The sequence below is a fragment of the Rhinolophus ferrumequinum genome, chromosome 2, assembly GCF_004115265.2.
Source record: "Rhinolophus ferrumequinum isolate MPI-CBG mRhiFer1 chromosome 2, mRhiFer1_v1.p, whole genome shotgun sequence".
NCBI classification, from domain to species: Eukaryota; Metazoa; Chordata; class Mammalia; order Chiroptera; family Rhinolophidae; genus Rhinolophus; species Rhinolophus ferrumequinum.
The window spans coordinates 5693694-5707913 of NC_046285.1; the positions used below are offsets into that span (position 1 = coordinate 5693694).

General features: G+C 37.0%; 1 protein-coding gene across 8 annotated transcripts in view; it reads right to left on the reverse strand.

Annotated features, from left to right (window-relative positions):
• Positions 1–2284: 2284 nt before the first annotated feature.
• The window catches only part of PLSCR1 (phospholipid scramblase 1), a 33329-nt gene continuing 21393 nt past the window's right edge, over positions 2285–14220 (reverse strand). For 7 of the 8 annotated variants that reach the window (XM_033087916.1, XM_033087926.1, XM_033087907.1 and 4 more), the window contains 2 exons: positions 5475–5636; positions 2285–2538 (listed from right to left, as the gene is read on the reverse strand). In XM_033087916.1, coding sequence (XP_032943807.1) covers positions 2482–2538; positions 5475–5636 — 219 coding nt within the window. In that variant the 3' untranslated portion in view covers positions 2285–2481. Of the gene's footprint in view, positions 2539–4154; positions 4304–5474; positions 5637–14220 lie in introns of those variants that run through there. The other variant, XM_033087936.1, reaches the window with a different exon arrangement.

The window sequence follows — 14220 nt, forward strand, 5'->3', positions numbered from 1 at the left end:
AGTAAAACAGGGAATTCTAGCTGGGAATGCTGAGACGGATTCCCTCTGAGGATCTTAATAAACCCTCTGACAAACTGGCCCTCATCTTCAATATACGTTTTCACTAGAAGAATTTGAAGCCTGGGGAGCACCGAGAGTGACTATAACCAGAAACTGCAAACTGAAACCAACCCCCGACTAGATAAATACAGGTACTGAACAAAAGGAAAGGCCAGCTGATCAAGCATTAAAACACAATCCCCTCACTGTGCCTTGATGCTGACTTACGGCTTCTTCCTATGAGGTGGCACTCAGGTGCTCTTTGTCTCACTACTCAGGATCGTCACTTAGATCCCTTGGTTATGGTGGGGGCTCAGATCTAGTCTGTCCTTTTTGCAGATAAGTTTTCTTACTCTTTTTGTTATTATTCTTTTGGCTCCATCTGATTTCTGCTTCTGGAGTCCTGCTGTGCATAAATTGAAGTTGATGTATCTGATCCTCAGGAATCACCTTTCTCTTTATACTTTGTATTTATCTGACTTCTGGGAAAATTTCTAAAATCTCTTTTACTTTATTGTATTATCTATTTTATGCAATCACCCAGTGTCTCTCCATCATAGTTTTAAAATGTGTTCATCATATTTTCAACTTTATTAACCTTTTTGCCTCATCAGAATTTTCCTTTTCCTCTACTGCCTGTTCCAGAAATAAATAGGCAACACTCCTTCAAATCTCGCTGACATTATAAATAAAGACATTTGTTGAAATTCCTGGTATTTTTCTCATTTAAACTCCTAGTTTTTCACGTGTGATTTTTCTCTTTACAAAGATTGTTTTTCTAGTATTTGAACTTAAATGGACTCAGCAGATAGTGTCTGGGTTTCTGCCCAAATCTTCCTTGCACGGTTAAAGAAAAAGAAAGAAGAAACTATTCAAATCAGTTGTAGTTTTACTTCGCTTCATCAGAGATGAATTCTATGCAGAAGCAGAGGAGTAAGGGGAGTAAGAAAAAGAGGGGTAGGGGAAGTAGCTGTGACAGAGATAATGTCATTACCTCTAGTCTCATTTTGAGTGGGCTGTGGTACCTGATAGCTGGCCTGGAAAGCCCTCCCCTTCTCTAAGTGGCATAACTAATGCCACCAAATCCATCTATGCAAGTATCTCACTTCACCTGGCATGCTGTCTGTACCATCTACAAACTGAACGTGAGTTCCATGGTTACTTCTCATCATTGGAATCTAGCACCTGGTGAATTATTTGACTAATGAAAAGTGGTCTAGACTTAGCTTTTCCTATAGCTCTTGCCATCCACATGTTCTCAACATTAGGAGCTAGTGTGTCGGTGGAATTTGCTGAAGATGAAAGGGAGTCTCTCCCCTAAGTACTGTCCTAAGCACATTTTTCGTTTGCATGAAATTAATGGGTTGGGCGTCTCCTCTGACTCAATCCAAATTTCCCTACAAAACAGAGTTAAAAATTCCTTTAAGTTTGTGACAGGTAGAAATCCTAGTTTCCAGCAGATATGGACGCTCTTTTGAAAGGGAAGGGGGTGGTAAATGTGTAAGGTTCAGAACACCATATGAAGTAATTGTTCACAGTTTTAAACCAATAATATGCAAAGAAATATATCAACAATTTTTTATTTCAGTTATTTGATTGTTGGTGTTAATAATTTACTAGTCCATTATTGCAGTTTATACTGATAGAATATATATGTTTAATTAATACCTGAATGATCTCGTAACTACCATGTTCTATGAATGATAGAATACAGGCACTAAGCATACTATGTGTACATAATTGCATCGAAAATTATAACAATACTCTAGTTTTACATTAACTCTTTACATGTGTCTTTCTTTGGGACAGAATCGTCTTTTCATTGAAACTTATCAAAAATTAGTGTTGTCAATATAAAAATCTTATTCATAGAAGCAGATCAGCTTACAGAAGTTATAGTGTAATTTGCTGAATAAAAAACAATGTATTTTACTTTTCTTTGATAATATGAAGAGTATTACTTGAACATAATTGTAAAGGAAACTGAAGTTTTGTTCATTTTTAACTTTTTTGAATATACACTTTGCAAAATAACATTAGTTGTTACATACAAAATAAATTATAACTAGTTAATAAAATAATGTATAATTTTATGTTAAAATTATTTTAATTTTGCTATGAAAATTGAAAATACCAGAGTATAGTTCAAAGCAATTTATCAAAGGAAGTTTAGTAGTTAAATGTTAAAATTCTTATGTTCTGTCTCTGAAATGCACAATGGAAAATAAAATGTATAAAATCAACGAAAAAATATAAAAATATTTATTAAGTGATACAGAAAATAAACTCTATAATTTGAAAAGTGAAATCATATACCTGCATCACAGTGTAATTCACACATGCTGTACGTCAATTCAATAAAAAAAAAGAAATTCCACTGAGTTTTACATAATAACAATCAATATGCAGACCACATTTTCTGAAGAGATTTTTATTAATCCACTACCACACGCCTGCTCTCTGTTCTCTGTTTCCACTGCTTTCAAAAAACATGAAGTCCTAAATAAAAACAAAATACAGAAATGACTTTCGGCAACAAGCCAGCTATTCATTCTCAGATATACAAATGCTAAGGGATATGATGAAATACAATAACATATCTGCTAAGCAAGAAAAACTGATTGTAATAAGTAGACCTGGGAAAAGGTGATAGCTTCAGCTTTCTATGTTAATACTAATCAAATCCTATAATTCTATTCACTTATTAATGCCTGCATGAACCTCTGGTAATTTCTCTAAATTTCACTTTTTCTCATGTCCTTCAGTATGTTCTTTCAATTTTTCTTCCTCAACTTTCTGTACTCCTTCTCTAGTAATATAACTTTTCTTATGACTGGAATCCCATGTACAACATTTAGATTTTTTCCACGGGAACGATAACCATCTTAGAGTTAGAATGCCTCTTAGAATTTTTTGGGCCCAGGTTTATGATTTCTCTTCCAAACTTGTCCACTATGTTCCCCAGCTTGTGTCACTCCATCATTGTCTAACTAGACCCTCTTCTTCATGACTTATGTCAAATCCTATAGATTTTATCTCTCACATCCATCATTTTCCTTTATCCCTTCAATAGAAATAATTTAATCCCTATTTTCAATCACTTGCAATCACACTACCGCAATTTTACCTCTCTTCTCCATTTCTCATACAGTCACCAGGATTTAGCTTTCCAAAATTTGGATTTGTAACTATTTTACTTATACTTAGTTTAAAACTAACCAGTTAACTAAACAAGTTTCAATATCTTCCCAATGTGTAAAAGAAGTTGCCCAATCCTTAAAAGTCCTTTAGAAGAAGCCCAATCTATCCCATAGTCATTTTCTAAAAATCCCAAGTCTCATCTATCCATACACCTCAGACTGCCTTCTCTTGCCTATACTCACTGTATCTTTGCTTGTGCTCTGTATAACTTTGGCTATACTCCTAAGGTAAAGGTTAAATTTTACTTTTCATGTGAGATAAACACTTCTTGAAAACGCAATTTTTAAATAGAACTGTGGTTATATTTAAAACTTTATACAGAAAATAATACTGAGCCTATCCCAAGTTAGATAGAATAACAATAAAGTCCAAATAACCAATCACTCAGATTCAATTATTAATATGATCAATATATCCCCTAGATTCTCCTGCCCTCATCCCCGTTACTTAAAAGCAAATGTGATACCATACCATTTTATATTGAAATATGAGGTGTGATCAAAAAATACGGTGAATGTTTAAATTTATTTAAAAAAATTATTACAGTAGAAGACACATTGCCATTAATCCTACTCAAAATACCCCCCCCCCCCCCACCTTGCTTCGAACACACTTATCCCATTGTTCTTGCCACTTTCTCAAGCAGTTCTGGAAGTCCTCTTTTGTGAGTGTCTTTAGTTGCGCTGTCGTGGCTGCCTAGATGTCCTGAATCATTTTGATTTTGGGGAAGAGCCAGAAGTTGCATGGTGCCAGATCCAGTGAATAAGGTAGATGAGGACACAATGTAATGTGTTTATTTGACAGAAGTTGCTGTACCAGAAGCAGTGTGATGTGGAGCATTGTCATGATGGAGGATGATTTTCGGGCACACTTTAAAAACACCTTCTCAACCGTAGCTCACACCTGACTGACTGCACTGAACAAGCTGAAACTTGTTGCACACTATTACTAAGGTTTGACGCGCTGCTTCCTGTATTGAAAATCCCTGCCTTTCTGCTGGGTGGCACTCGGCAGCAGCATTCACTGTAGTTTTTGATCACATATCGTCCTTCAGTATGTGACCCTAAAAAATATGGACTCATTTTCACACACCAATAATATCATATTTTAAAAAAATAAGTCAATCATCAAATAGCCAGCCAATGTTCAAATTTCTGTGAATACCTATAAATGTCTTTTTCATTACACCCTTTATTACAAGTCACACTCTTATAGAAAGAAGTATATGAACTTATGTGAAAAAACTGTAAATGTCTTTTTATATTGGTTAGATTCTGAGTCTACCAACTGTATTAAATTGATGTCTTTTAAGTCTTTCATTTTATTTTCATGTTTTTATTTTCCTGATATTTATTTGTTGAAGTACCTGGATCCTTTTTCTGTATATTCTCTCACTTTTTCGTTTTTTCTATTTGCACCCTCAAGTACATGTTTAAAATAGTCATCTTAGTGTTCTAAACCTTGCTGCACATTGGAATCCCTGGGAGTGATCTAAACAACCTGGAGGCTCATTCCACATCCAGAGGTTTAGATTTCTGTCCAGGTGCAATATCGACACAGGGACTTTGAAAAGCTACCCAGGGGTTCCTTGAGAACCACTACTTTGTCCCAGGAATCCTTGACTATGGCTGCATATTGAGTCACCTGGGGAGCGATACAAACTTCTGAATATGAGCCTGTGATTTAGTTGAACTGAGATGATACCTGGGATTTTTAAAAGCTGGCTAAGTGAGTTAGTGGGAGACGAGTTCAGAACCACTATTCTGTCCGACGTAATTCCTCTCAACTGGCAGTGCCATCCAATGGCTTGATTAGATGTTTACTCTTAATGCCAGTTACATTCCTACGTTAGATGATTTAATTTTAATGAATCAGGAGGAAATCTCCTGTTTCACTGAGTCTTATTCCTTTCTTGTAAGCCCATATTTGAAGTCCTCTCCAAAGCACCTGTTTCTTTTTTTTAGATAAAATCCCCAAAGACCAGGGCCTCTCTGTAATACCCAAAAGGTCCTTCTATTGCCGTATGAAACTGAATAGATTTACAGAGAAACTAGTCATTTGTGAATCCAGAGTATCAGGAGAAAATGGAATTTCAGAGCTGGGATGAAATGAGACCCCTTTAAAGAAAACCTATAAATTTAAGCAGGCCGTTTAAAAATGCACGATTTACCGAATCATTTCAGAACGCTACTAAAGAAATCATCTATACCCAAGATTAGCGAGAATGGACTCACAATGAGGAAACACGCGCCCAGCATCACAGCTTTCATTTTCACATCAAGGTCTAAAGGGAACTGGATCCCAAAGTTATCAGCATCTGTAAATGCCTCTCTCACCAAACCAGTCCACTGCTTGGAAATCTTGCCAACCACATTTTCTTCATCAAGAGATTTAATCTGAGTTGGGGAAAAAAAAAAAAAAAAAAAAGACAGTCTTAAATAATTCTAGAAAACTAATAATAAAACAACTTTAAAAGTTGGAATAAAATAATGTGCAATACTTAACTATGAAAATTCTATCACTCTTTATTTTAGATGCATATAAATTCCTGTATCTATTTACAGACACATGAAAAAAAATGTTTCTTTGCTACAGAGAACTAACTTATGTGAAAGTAGTTTTGCTGAAATATTCGACATTTTCTATTATACATTAAGTTCTTTGAATTGATTTAAAACAAAATTTAAGCAGAAAAAGATACAAATATGAAACGTTTCTTTGATGAAATTTCTAGAAGCCATCAGGAAAGTAGTAAACTAACCCACCATGTGACATATCTGCTTTAAGAGAAGCACAGAGAGTTGACACAGGCTGACTGTTTCAATGTGATGGTGTTTCTCACCATCAGTAGGAAAACATGAAGTACTAAGAGCCTGGGAAAGAGGAGGAAAGTATCCAGTTAAGTAACTTGACCAGATTCCAAATGCAGGTTAAGGGTTAGGGTAAAACTGGACAACAGGAAGGTGGAAGAAAAATGAAAAAGGAAGGGTGTATTAAAATAAGAGCTCAAAAGTAAAATTTTTCTAACTTTACAATTCTGCCTGAGGAAAGCCCAGGGCCATCAGAAAGAGTTGAACAGATGGTAGCTGGACAAATGCACCTCCCATGTGGGCATGTGGGGGCTGAATGGAGCCACACTCACCAGGAGGTGCACACGGTAGAGCTGTGTCAACCCAGGAAGAGACGTGTCTTTTTCAAAGGTATACAAGGTAGCACACCCTTTGAAGCCCTAGCTCAGGTTGGGAGCTGCTAATTAAATGTGTGGTGTCACGTCCGGTAGGACAAGAGTTGTGAGAAGCGAGGAGGGCGGCACAAGGTTAAGAAAGACAGTAGATGAGAGCAGAGTGCAAGCGGGGCCAAGGGACTGCAGCCTTAAGGACTGAGCCCCGATTCGGGCCAACACATGGCTTTTATTAGTTAGGTGTGGAAGTAAAAGAAGTAAAGCTTGTCAATCTCAAGATCTGTGAGTCCCATACATTACAATAGGAAACTGATTTAAGCCAATCACCCTTGCCTGCAGGCAGCTGAACTGTAAGTCCCAGGATAAGTACTTCCCCAAGGGACAAACCCTTTATGCATATGAATAGATGGAGAGCACATCATTGAGTCACTTCCCCTGCAGGTTGTGGGAAGGAATGCAGCCACAGAGGCAGAGGCTCTCCTTAGCCAGGGGAAGGTGGGGGGCTGTGCCCACTTCTATAGACCCCGCGAGTTCCCCAGATGGTCCCCACGTGGCTGTGTCTGGCTTAGGTTGCCCCTGCCCCGTGGGGAGTCCTACCCGTCTTTGACTAGCCGGCCATCTTTCTGGGGCGAAACAGGGAGACATAAGGTTTAAGCACAAAGGTGAAGCAAAGTCCCTGAAAGGATCTGTCTCACAGACTCTGCTTTCTTTAGGGGCAGGTAAGAGAAGACAGACAAGTAGGCTGCTGCGTGGCAACAGTGTGGAAACTAAAAACAATTTACTCATTTTATTTGGGTGTGGGTAGTTAAGTTCTTAACAAACCTGAAATAAACTTTTAATATAAAAACTGTGATAGCATGGATTACTGTTCATCAATATTCACTCACTCTCCCTCCCACTGTAGGCCTAGTATGCTTCCCAGAACATTGATATTTAGCCTTGGCCATGTAACTTTTTCGACCAATGGAATGTTGATGTGATATGAACAAGAGACCTTAAACATGGCTAAGTGGTTTGGCCTCGCTCTTGCTATCCAGTGATCAGTTACTAGAATAGCATGATCCAGGTTGTTACTCTTGCTATAGCTCCAGAATGAACATACCTGGAGCAGGCCTGTGGCCAACTTACAGCATAGATCAGAGCCATTTAGCTCTGGTATACCTGCTGAAACACAGCTGACATGCAGACCCATAAACATGAATATAAATGCATGCTGTTTTAAGCTACTGAGCTTTGGGGGTTATTTGTTATGTGGCACTACTGTGGGAAAATAGACTGATACAAATTCTCTCTTTTGATATGCTACTGTTTTACTTGCTAATAGCTGTCATCTAAGCATTTGCAGCTAGTAATAAAATCGTATGTTTTATTTGTTAATTTAGTTATTTTTAATTTTTGAGATATTTTACAATGAAATAGATAAAAGATAACTTATCAGTCACCATAATCCTACCACTAGACTTAACAGATATTAACATTTCCCCTCTTTGATTCCTACAGCAAGACATCTACAATTTATGTAAGCAGCAGAACATATAATTTTATAGAAAGATTCAGAAATGTGCAAAATGAACTACAGCTGAAAAGTCAACCAGACTAGATAATTTTTAACTAACTTCTAGATAATATTTTAAAAACAATGTTTTCTGGGATAAATTTCTATATAATGAAATGATTTCAGCTTCTGGAATAAATAATCTGATATTATATTAATATTAAATTTAAATTTTACTTATTTTAAAAAATAATTGATAAAGGTATTCTAAAAAGAAGTCTATAGGCTCATCTCATTATAAAAAATATGCAAAAAATCCAAGTAGAACGTTAGCACATAGAACCTAGATAAGAATATACTATAATAAATTTTCTTTCATGCTACAATGGCAGAGTTGCGTAGTTGCAACATAAATATAAAATGTTTTCTATTTTGTCTTTTACCAAAAAAAAAAAAAAGTTAGTTTTGCTGATATGAGCTCTAGATAAAATGAGAATTAAAAAACACTGAAAAAATTTGTAAACATTGAAAAAACACAGCCAATATCTAGGTTATGAAACATTTGTTATTTCATCAAATGAAATCAAATTAAAATCATCAGTAGGTATTTCCACAACTGGCATTATTATTTAATTTTGCTGTAGTAGGCTGGGAAAAAAAAAAGGCTAATTGGTAAATAAATATTAGAAAAGCTAAAATGACTTCATTTGCTCTGTGATTTTATGCCTAGGAAAACCAAGTAAATATAGCAAAAATGACTTCTAAATTTAAAACTTGAATCCAGGCACATCACTGAATAAAAGGTAATAAAAATAAATAGCTTTTCTCAATGCTAGTAATAAGTACCTAAAAATACAAATATTCCTTCTTAATAATAATGCTTATAAATTATTTAGGAATAAATTAAAAATAAGTTATATATGCAAAAAGCCTATATAAGTCTTCTGCAGAATACAAAATTAAGTATGAATAAAGAAAAAGATACAACACTTGTGAGATGAGACAGGTTTAGCATCATAAATATGTTAATTAAAAATTATAAACAGATTTAATATAATACCATTGTTATACCAATTCTAACTTCTGAACAATTGAATGAAATGACCTTAATGTTCACAGGAAAAGAAACATTTGATAACAGCAAGGAAATATGATGAAGAAGACTAAGTAACTGTTTTGCTGTGAGTAGATATAGGATATATCATTAAATCACCATAGTTGAATCATAAGCCACTACTGTAGGAACAGATAGTTAGATCAATGCAACAGAGGAGAGAATCGAGAAATAGATCCCATTACTGATAGGAATTTATGGTATTTCAATTTAGCAAGGAATTAATAGTTTACTTAAATAAATAGTTTAATAAATTGTGACAAGTTGCCTAGTCATCTGAAAGAAAAAATTTGTTTGATCTTATGTTGTACAAATAAAATTCCAAGTGAATTAGAGATTTAAACCTTAAAAAGATAAAAAAAAAAAAAAAGAGTAGATAAAGATAAGGTTGGGGAGAACTTCGTAATCAAGAAAGGAGAACCAGAAGCTATTAAAATATATATTTGACTATGTAAGATTTAAAATTTCTGTGTTGAGATATATAGAGGGTGCCAAAAAATGTATACACATTTTAAGAAAGGAAAAACTGTATTAAAATTGTAATACTTAATACCGATAACAAAAGATGAATACGGGTCACGTTTGTCCTCTGCAATTACAAGAGGTGCTCAAAGTGGTTCTCATCAGTGTCCAGATACTTCTGATTACAGCGAACTACTGCTTGAGCAATGATGACCAAAGTGTGCACTTGTATACAGTTTTTTGGCACCCCAGTGTGTGTGTGTGTGTGTGTGTGTGTGTGTGTGTATTTTTTATGATACATATGTGTGTGTCTATATATATATATATATAGACACACACATATGTATCATAAACAAAGTCCAGAAAAAAATATTTGTGTAAAACATTTTCAAATCAGAGGACAGATGTCTTCAACACACAAATTACATTTATAAAATGATACAAAAAGATTCAACAACCCAACAGATAAAACAGGCAATAGGTATGGATAGACAATTCAAAAAGAACAATAAATACAAGTAGTCAGTAAACCTAAAGTAAAATGCTCAAAATCCCTAATGGTAAGGGAATTACACATTACAGATAACCTCCTCCTCTCCCCCCAACTTGTTTATATGAGATTTCCTTTGTTTCATGTTTGCAATTTATCTAAGCTGTATCTAGGTGTCATTTCTTTTTCTTATTCAGAACTCCTTGCACTTTCTGAATCTGAGGATTCATGGCATCAAGTCAGCAAAATTCTGTCATTTATCTCTTTGAATAGTATCTCAGCACATTCTCTGTCTTATCCTTATCTGTAGCTCCTCTTTGGCATATGCAAGAAGTAGTTTATTCTAGCTTCCCTGTCATTTCAATTTTTTTGAGTCCCTTCAAATTTATATTCCTCCTTTATTTTCCTCATATTGATCATCCAGTTATGTAATTTTCTCTTCATCTGTATCTAATTTGCATCTCATACTTTCCAATGGGGTTTCATCAGTGACTATTCCTCATTTCTAGGGGTTCTATTTGGCTTGTTTACAAATCCTCCTGTCCTTTATTATGAGTTTCATTCTTCCTGTTATATTTTTTGTTTTATCTCTTTAATGTTTATTTAGGTATTTCTTATACGATCGATTGCAGATTATTCTATTATATGCAGTTTGTTCTTGGAGCGTTAGTTCCTAGAGCCTTATGTCATTTTTTAATCTGCCCAAATGAAGATCGGCTATTTCTGTAGGAACAGAGGGTGCCCTTCGTGATTGATTTCCTTGCATGCTTTTGCATTTGATTCTGCCATCTGCAGATATCCCACTGGGGATATCTCACTTGGGATACATTTGTATGTTGTTGCTGCTGTTGTTTTTCTTCATTAAATTTTGTTTTAATGGGTCTCAAAATTCTGGGGCAGATTTTTGGCCAAGTTGTTTCCATTAAAAAGTACCAATTTTAAAAACTAATAATTTAAAAACTACCTCATGCACAAAAAAACCAAATGGTCCACAAAACAGTCTCCTTTCTTTCTGAAGGTTTTATGATGCACTGTCATCATTAACTAGTCTTTCACTATTAAACTTAAATGACCAATTGAGACAAACAGTTCTGAGACCATTCTTCCACCACTGACTAAGACTGGGGTGGCAGGTATTGGGGATAATACTCATTTAGCCTTCTGAGCTTTCTGGGCAGACGTGGTGACCTTGCCAGCTCCAGCTGCCTTCTTGTCCACTGCTTTGATGACATCCACAGAAACTGTCTCATGTCATGAATAGCAAAACGGCCCAGAGGAGAGTAGTCAGAGAAGCTCTCAACACATGTGGGCCAGGCACCGTATCAATGGCAGCATCACTAGATTTCAAAAACTTCAGGCCATCTTCCAGCTTTTTCTCTGAATGATGGTCCATCTTCTCCTTCAGCTCGGCAAATCTGCAAGCAATGTGAGCTGTGTGACAACTGAGCAGAGGTTCATATCTGGCACTGATTTGGCCTGAATGGTTCAGGATAAGCACCTGAGCCATGAAGCCAGCTGCCTCCATTGGTGGGTCATTTTTGCTGTCACCAGCCACACTGCCATGACAAACATCTTTGACAAACACATTCTTGACATTGAAGCCCAGGAAGAGCTTCACTCAGAGCCTCATGGTGCATTTCAACAGATTTTACTCCAGTTGTAACACTGACCGGAGCAAAGGTGACCACCATGCCGGGTCTGAGAACACCAGTCTCCACTCGGTCCACAGGGACAGGACCAACACCACCAATTATGTAGACGTGATGGAGGGGCAGACGCAACGGCTTGTCAGCTGGACGAGCTGGTCGCAGGATGCAATGCAGAGCTTCAAGCAGTGTGGTTCCGCTGGCTTTGCCATCTTTACAGGTGATTTTCCATCCCTTTAACCAAGGCATGTTAGCACTTGGCTCCAGCATGTTATCACCATTCCAACCAGAAATCGGCACAAATGCTGCTGTGTCGGGTTGTAGCCCATTTTCTTAATGTAGGTGCTGACTTCTTAATGATTTTCTCGTATCTCTTCTGGCTGTAAGGCGGCTCAGTGGAATCCATCTTGTTCACACCAACACTTAGCTGTTGCACACCCAGTGTGTAAGCCAGAAGGGCACGCTCACGGGTCTGCCATTCTTGGAGAGACCTGCTTCCCATTCACCAACGCCAGCAGCAACAGTCGGCACAGCACAGTCGGCCTGAGAGGTGCCCGTAAGCGTGTTTTTGATAAAGTCTGTGTCCCGGGGCATCCGTGATGGTCATATAATACTTGCTGGTCTCAAATTTCCACAGGGAGTTATCAGTGGTGATCCCACGCTCACGTTCAGCCTTCAGTTTGTCCAAGACCCAGGCAGACTGGAAGGAGCCCTTTCCCATCTCAGCAGCTCCTCTCAAATTTTCGATGGTTCTTTTGTCGATCCCACCACGTCTGTAGACCGACGGCCAGTATTGGTAGACTTGTCGGAATCTACGTGTCCAATGACGACGATGTAGCTCTGAGTCTTTTCCTTTCCCATCGTGGCTTAGATTTAGTGGTGGTTCTCACTGTACCGGGTTCTGGTGGCAAAATGTTGCGAAAAGCAAATTTCTATGTTGTGAGGTTCTTGAACCATAACAGTGGTATAAATTCAGATTCCAAACTCATCTAGTGAGCTGGACTGGGATATCAGTTTCAGGTAGGCACATTTCTTCCCTACCAAGAGTCCTGGAGACAGATTCCCTTATCATCTCCATGGGATAGGAAGTCTAACTTATCTTTCTTCTATTCACCCTTGGAATAATCTTCTCACGGCTTCAACTACCATCAGTATGTTGAAAAGCCCTCTACATACCTGAAATCCAAAACAACTCAAATACAAATTAGCTTCCCACAAATCCACTGTTTCTCTTCCAAGATTCTTAACTTGGCCAATGGCATCGTTATTCATTCAGCTTCTTAATCCTCAGACATCAGAATAATCTCCAAATTTTCTTTCATCCTCAACTGACATAAAATCCACGAATCAGTTTCAGTTAGTACACTTATTAAACGTCTCTTGAATTGTTTCTTCCTATAGAAAGACTCCTGCTGTGTCTCTAAAGCAAGTTGTCATGCCCACTGACACCCAAATGGAACTCATGTTCCATCATGGTCCCTCATATTGATAATTTCTGCTTTCAAACTTCCCATTACCTAGCTTACAGAAAATGTTTCAAGGGACAATTTTCTCAATCCCCTCAAAGATGGTACTTAGCAGCACCACTGGAGATACACAGGAGCAGTTAATTTGGTACATATAATAGATGTTCTAAGGCCTCCATTGAGAAGGGTTGCTGGATGATTTCTACATTTTTTAGCATTAAATATGAAAGTTTCACAATTCAGTCTGCCTTGCTTCACCAGTATTTTCACTTATTTTCCACAAATACATGTTAGCCAAACTTCTGTTAATATTCCCTGAAAGAACAATTAGCTTTTTACTACTCTGGATCTTTGCTAGGAATGATAATCCCTGCGTAAGAACTATTATTATACATAAACCTATTAAGTCTTTACACATACACAGTATACATCCCTCCCCCACAGTCCACATCCCTTTGTAAGAATCTATACAAAGTCTCTATTACATCATATGAGTTTTCTTAGAATTGTCTGCCTCCCTCATTAGACTCTTAAGTCAGTGAGGGGAAGGACTCATTTTTATATAACCAGGATCAAACAGAGGAATTGGATATCATGTGACTAGATGACCAAACAGATAATATAAAAGAACGAGGGTGGAGAGTGGAAAACCTTAGAAAGTCAGGGGAGATTGGCTGAGTTCTCACTTATTATCACAAGGGGGCAGCAGTACTCAGGTACTGACAGGTTTTTGTCCCTTTTATAGAGATGTGCGCCTAATTTACTACTATTTTCTGATTTTCCAATAGAACAAGAAAAAGCAAGATTAAGTTATAAAATCTCCTTTAACATTTGCAGTCAAATAAGGTGAGTTATAAGGCTAGACTATCTGTTGGAAACTTGCTGTAATGAAATTCTTCCAGATAGCAAGTACACAGATATATTGTGGTTTCTAATGATCAAAATTAATACAGAGATAGAGACCATAGAGAAGCCTAATTGGGTAGTATGTCTTACTTACACTATCTTCCTGAAAACTCTCTTTGCATAATTGGACTTTTGTAGGAACTCAAAGGTGTCAGACCTTCTGAAGGGGGCCGAGACCCATTGGCAGCCTGTGTTTCAGACTGAAGGATCCATACGCTTT